The sequence below is a fragment of the Macaca mulatta genome, chromosome 7 (assembly GCF_049350105.2).
Source record: "Macaca mulatta isolate MMU2019108-1 chromosome 7, T2T-MMU8v2.0, whole genome shotgun sequence".
Classification (NCBI taxonomy): domain Eukaryota; kingdom Metazoa; phylum Chordata; class Mammalia; order Primates; family Cercopithecidae; genus Macaca; species Macaca mulatta.
This window is the reverse complement of record NC_133412.1, coordinates 154,763,444-154,769,443: the sequence shown is the minus strand read 5'-3', so window position 1 is coordinate 154,769,443 and position 6,000 is coordinate 154,763,444. Positions and strand designations below refer to the sequence as shown.

Genomic DNA, 6,000 nt, shown 5'->3' with positions numbered 1-6,000 from the left:
AATTGTAGTCTTGGATGAGCCTCTTTTCTCTCAGTCTTTGATTCACGCCCTGATTCCGGTTGAAACGGTGCTACCAATTAGCAGGGGCCATGTCCGTGAGTCGTGGTCCAACCGGGAAAGCTGGTGTGGGAGCCTGGGACAATGATTGGCCAATGAATGACCCCGGGGCGGAGCAATGGGGGCGGGCGGGGAGACCATGGTGATTGGACCAGACGCCCGCGACGGCGGGCGGGGATTGGCTGCGCCCTGGGTCAGGGAGGCCTGGGAAGGGGCGGAGGAAGGAGACTAGAGCAGGAAGAGCAGCGGCGAAGCGGCGGCGGTGACTCCGTGGTGGCAGAGGCGAAGGCGACATCTCTAGGGGTTGGCACCGGCCCCGAGAGCAGGATGCGGGTCCGGATAGGGCTGACGCTGCTGCTCTGTGCGGTGCTGCTGAGCTCGGCCTCGGCGTCCTCGGGTCAGTATCCGCCCCCTTGGGCTGAAGGCCCAGAGCCTCCGCCCCCCAGCCTCTACCGCCGGCCGGAGCCGTGGGGACCCAGACTCCGGACCCCGTTCTCCTTGGGCACACCTCGCACTGGCCTGTCACTCGCTCTTTGGCTTTGCTTGGCCTGCGCCGAAGGGGCTATTTAGGGAGGTGGAGTGGGGTGGAAAAAGAAGGCGCGGTCACTCCGCCCACACCTCTCTCCCACGTAACAAACTTTACGCGACTCTCTCTCACGAACGCGGAATTGACTCCAAAAGAATGAATCCCGACCCAGGAGCCGGAGTGGTGCTTCCTCGACCCTGGGGTAGAGGAAGGGTCTGGTCTGGAACTCTGGGCTTGGGAATTGAAAGTTAAATAATTGACAAACCTGGAGCTGTCTCTTTAGGGCAGAGGAGGATCCATCCAGACCAGGATGTTGACAGTAGTTTGGTGAGTTTGCCTAACACCTGTGATGGTCCCTGGTCCGTTTGTTTAAAAACAAAGACTTTTGATCTCCTCGTAGCCACTTTCTACTTTTTTGAAACCTTCCTGAGAAAGCGGTGACCTGGGGCAGTGTTTCTGAGTTGCCCCATGTTTGTTTATGATGTTTGGGAAAATCTTGGTTCTTATAAGTTGCGTTTTATATAGATAGAAATTTGTGTGCTTTTGAATTGATTTTCCAGTTAGCTAATTTTTATTCTGGTTCTAGTCCCCCACCCCCCACCTTTTTTTAATGTTTTAATCTGCCTACATTTGAAAATTTCCATTTTGAGAGGGTTCATGAAAAACTTCGTGTTTCTAAGTGTTGATAAAGAAAAATTAGTACAGTAAACTTTGGAATTTTAATCTGTTTCAGTTAACAAGACAGCTGTTCTGTGGCTTTACGTTTTGGGGAGACAACACAGAGTATAATGTCAACTTTTTAAATAAATGTCAGCTTTTTTTTAACAGAAAATTTCCCAGGTGGTTATTTGAATCCCCAAATTACCTGTCCTAGTTGTAAATCAGTGCCATAACGTCATTCTGCTTCTAAAATAAGAGGCCTAAACCTAAATTCTATCCATGATGTGGTTTGAAATTCCATTTCAAAAGCACCAACCCTGTGCTAATTACTTTACTGCCAACGTCATTCTTTGAGGTCCACTCGCCTCCCTCCAGTAGTAGTGGTGGTTTGAGTTTAATGACCAGATCTTTAGACTCTACATAACTCTGGAAGCACTTTTAGCAGTTATTTAATATTTGATCAAAAAGCATGAAATGAAGTTGTTGAGCTTAATGAGTAGAGTACCTGCTGGACCATGGACCTTCTGCATCAGAATTCCTCTTATGGGGTTGTTAAACATGTGGTTTTAGGTCTGGAACAGCTCAGGTATACATAGATTAACAATCTCCATGAGGGATTCTTCACACTAAAGAGAACTACAGTAATGAAAGAGCACGGTGTGTATCCCTCTGAATTTAATTGGCAGAGTTTAAAGAAAATTAAAGCATAGAAATTTTTCTGTCTGTCTTTGACTACATTTCATATACTTACAGCTCCATGCTAGTGGAAAAGATATTTGAAGATCAACAGTTGGGGCTTTCAGGATATTATAATAAAAGACTCAACACTGATAGATTAAGTCCTTGGGTTGTATTGACGTAGGTAGAGGACTGTATTCAAGAAATGTCTGCTCTGATTTCCATGGTAGTTAAAGCTGTACCAAAACATTTCCATGGTAAAGGCAAAAGCCTTAGCTGGAACTAAAACAATGTAGATGTGGGTGCTAAAAGGTAATAAAGGCAGTACTGTGCTCACATGAAGTTCATGTATCATAAAACACCTGTGCGGGCCAGGCTCATGCCTGTAATCCCAGCACTTTGGGTGGCTGAAGTGGGAGGATCACTTGAGCCCAGGAGTTCAAGACCAACCTGGGCAACATGGCGAAACCCCATCTCTACCTAACTCCAGATGTGGTGGTGCACACATGTAGTTCCAACTACTTGGGAGGCTGAGGTGGGAGGATGAAGTGAGCCCCAGGAGGTTGAGGCTGCACTGAGCTGTGATTATGCCACTGCACTCCAGCCTGGACAACAGAGTGAGACCCTGTGTCAAAAAAAAAAAAAAAAAAAAACTGTGTAAAATAAAGTTGTATAAATTAGGCAGTGGATTTTCAGTTGTCATTTTCATTCACAGGATTTTGGCCTCAAAGTTTAAAGTTTTACTCCAGTATGAAAATCAAGTTTTTGGTGATAATTTTGTGTGTGAATGTTAGTGGTTACCCAGGGCAGGTCGCGTTTATCCAGGTCGAGTATGGTCAGCCAACAGAGATAATCTTGATTCTATTGCTGTTGGTGGCTGTTATCTAATATCATGTTTTAGAGTCATGTAAAAATATGATATAGTCATATGCTACATAATGACCTTTTGGTCAGCAATGAACCCCATGTAAGATAGTGGCCCTGTAAGAATATAATGGAGCTGAAAAATTCCTGTCACCTGGTGATTTGTAGCCATTGTAACATGGTAGCACACTTTAAAAAAAAAATAAATTTAGTGTAGTTTAAGTGTACAGTGTTTACAGTAGTGTATAGTAACATCCTAGGCTTCACATTCACTCACCACTCACTCACCCACAGCAGCTCTTAATCCTTCAACTTCCATTTATGGTAAGTGCCCTAGACAGGTACACGTTTTTTAATCTTTTACACCATATTTTTACTGTAGCTTTTCTATGTTTAGCTATGTTTATGTGCACAAATACTTTTATGTTACAGTTGCCTACAGTAGTCTGTATAGTCACATGCTGTACAGATTTGTAGCTTAGGAACAATAGGCTACACTATATAGCCCAGGTATGTAGAAGGCTATCCCATTTAGGTTTATTTAAGTATACAAAAAGGAAATCACCCAGTGATACACTTTTCAGAAGATATCCTCGTCATTAACACGTGGCTAATATTAGAAACATTTTCTCTTTTCTGTTAATAAATTTAAAGGAGGACACTAAAAGGATATTTCTTCATTTTCTCAGGATAATAGTGAAAACGTTATAGTTTTTCTCACAAATGCATGTTTCTTATTTTTGGCAGGAAGAGGCAAATGGCTTAACCTTTATTTTTCTTTTTAGTCATTTTAGTGAGGTCCACTGCCAGGTATTTCAGGTAATAATTATAAATTCAGAGAGTAGTTTTCAGAGAGCAGAGGATGTTTAATTTCACTGGTTTAGTTGTTCCTTAAAACATTGTGAGTCAGCGGGACAGAGGTGTTACCCCTTTTGACAGGTTGAGAAACAGAGGCCGAGCAAGCTTTTGTTACTGAACCATGTGTGTCAGAATTAACATTTGATGAAGCCAGGTTCCAGAACTAGCTCTCCAGGCCTCAGAATTGAAGAAATTTAGAATCGAGAATGTCTTAGGATCTGTACCGATTCAGAGCTAACGCAGAGAACAGGGATCTGGTCTGTTTTCACCAAACTCTTTAGACTTTCTATGTTTAAAGGTTGTCAGTCTGTTTAATTTACATGATGAGTGGAAAAATGATTTTGTAGTGGTTACTTTTCCCTGAAAGCATATCTCTGGTACTTTGCAGTTTTGTTAGCTAATACAATAAAAATAAAAACTGGTCTTTTTCAAAGGAAGGTGTACAGTTAAATAAAGTAGTATGAACCATTTGGATGAGCGAGAAATGCATAACTTAATCCTTTTGCATTTTTTCTTGTTGCTTGATATCTGTGTTCTGATGAAAACATTACTATTTGCTTTTTATTTATGCATAACTTCAGTCTCTTTAATCCTTACCTGAATACTACATATCAGAAGTTCCTGGGTTATAAACAACTCTTTAAAAAGTGTTGTGTGAATGTTTGTATCAGTTTGAAAAAGAAAATAGCTTATGCTTTGAGACTACCATCTGGAGTAGGCTTTCCCAGTTTAGTAACTGAGAATTATCTTATTTACCGGTAATATTAGTATATAGTCCAGATTGCGAAGAGAGAGGGAGAGAAAGAGAAGCATGATGCAATTCACATGAAATAACCCTGATGTCACAAATCATGTTTCTTGGAGTTGGAAAACACATTTTGCTACTCTAATGCCTAACAGCTTGTGCTGTGTGAAATGTACATGTCTTCAAGTGTATTTACCGGTGTGTCTATATGATTCATCTGTTAGCTACCTATGTAGCCTGTTGTGGTGAGGTACTAAATGTAGCAATTTAGTGAGAGTGATTTAGAGTTCCAGCTAAAGTTTCATTCAGCATTTGGGGATATTTAATATACGTTTAAACATTTAATGTCTGTTCTTGATATATTAACTAGTTGAAGTTTGTGATTAATTACATGTACTTACAGTACAACTTTGTTATAGAGATGGTTTTTTTTCTTTAAAGATTTGCTGAGAATGGAATTTGAACCACATGTTAGAAATGGGACTTTGGGTAATGCTTGTGAAGAAGTTAACATGAAGGACAATTGTTAATTAACTGACATCATTTCGTAATGTTATGGGCACTATGAGACTAATATGTGGCATAACCTTCTGTTCATCTGCCAGAAGTAAAACATACTTTGAAGGTAATCTAAACGTAGGTGAATATGAATAGTAGCTGTAATTTAAATTTTCGTCAACTTCACAGCACTTTCATATATGGCAAAACCTCACTAGTGGGCTAGTTTTCTCAAATACTCAAAAGAAATATTGTGAGATAGTGTCTTGTATTTTGTGCATAATTGAGTTTATTATACTTCTTAGTCTTAGTACTTTGACAAACTCTTACACATGTTTTTTGTTGTATTTTAGAGTTACAAATTACAAATAATATTTAAGATAAAGCCATATGAAGTAAAGTATAAATGAAACTCTAAAAGCAAATTTTCTAGTAAAAATCACATGGCCTTACAAGATTTTGTCTACTGGTTAATTTCTCATACAGCTTATATAGAGTGGGTAAAACTGAAACTCACTCCTGAATAAAATTAGGTAATTTTAAGAGCAAGAGGGCAACTTAAAGATGATCTGACAGATTTGCTGTTTTAAACTGGCAAGGAATACAAAAATCACGCATTTGCGTCTGAACATTAAGTTGTTGCATGTGTTTATGTAAGAGCAGGAAGAAGGGTAACAAGTAGCCAGAAAAGTAATAGTCAGAAAGCATGTAAAGAGTAACAGAAGGAACATTAATATAATCAGACAACACCAAAAGCAAGCTGTGTGAAAGTTGTGACCGGTGACTGTTTTTAATTGTTTAATGCAAGTTATTGATTTCTTAATACATAGCTCTCAATTGAGTGAACATATGACAGGACCATGCTGCTTTTTACCTGCATCTGGTTATCTCTGAGTAGAGTAGAACACAAATCCTAAATATATTTGTTTTGCCACTCTGCTATCAAATAATAATTCTTAGTTTCCATCCTTACTCTAGTAGTAAACAATAAAAATACTAATTAGCACTAAAATGGGCTACTCTGACTCAAGATCCTGAGCAGAGAAACAGAATAGGTGGAAACCTGGAGTATGAAATTAGAGATTTATTTTTATGAACTTAGTAACTCATTCTC

The 6,000-nt window shown here is 39.8% G+C and overlaps 1 protein-coding gene across 1 annotated transcript in view; it reads left to right on the top strand.

The window, feature by feature from the left end:
- The first annotated feature begins 287 nt into the window (after nucleotides 1-287).
- Nucleotides 288-6,000, top strand: part of SEL1L (SEL1L adaptor subunit of ERAD E3 ubiquitin ligase) — a 71,030-nt gene continuing 65,317 nt past the window's right edge. Inside the window, exon 1 of the mRNA XM_001105925.5 lies at nucleotides 288-454. Within this exon, the coding sequence (XP_001105925.3) occupies nucleotides 385-454 (70 nt within the window). The 5' untranslated portion in view covers nucleotides 288-384. The remainder of the gene's footprint in view (nucleotides 455-6,000) is intronic.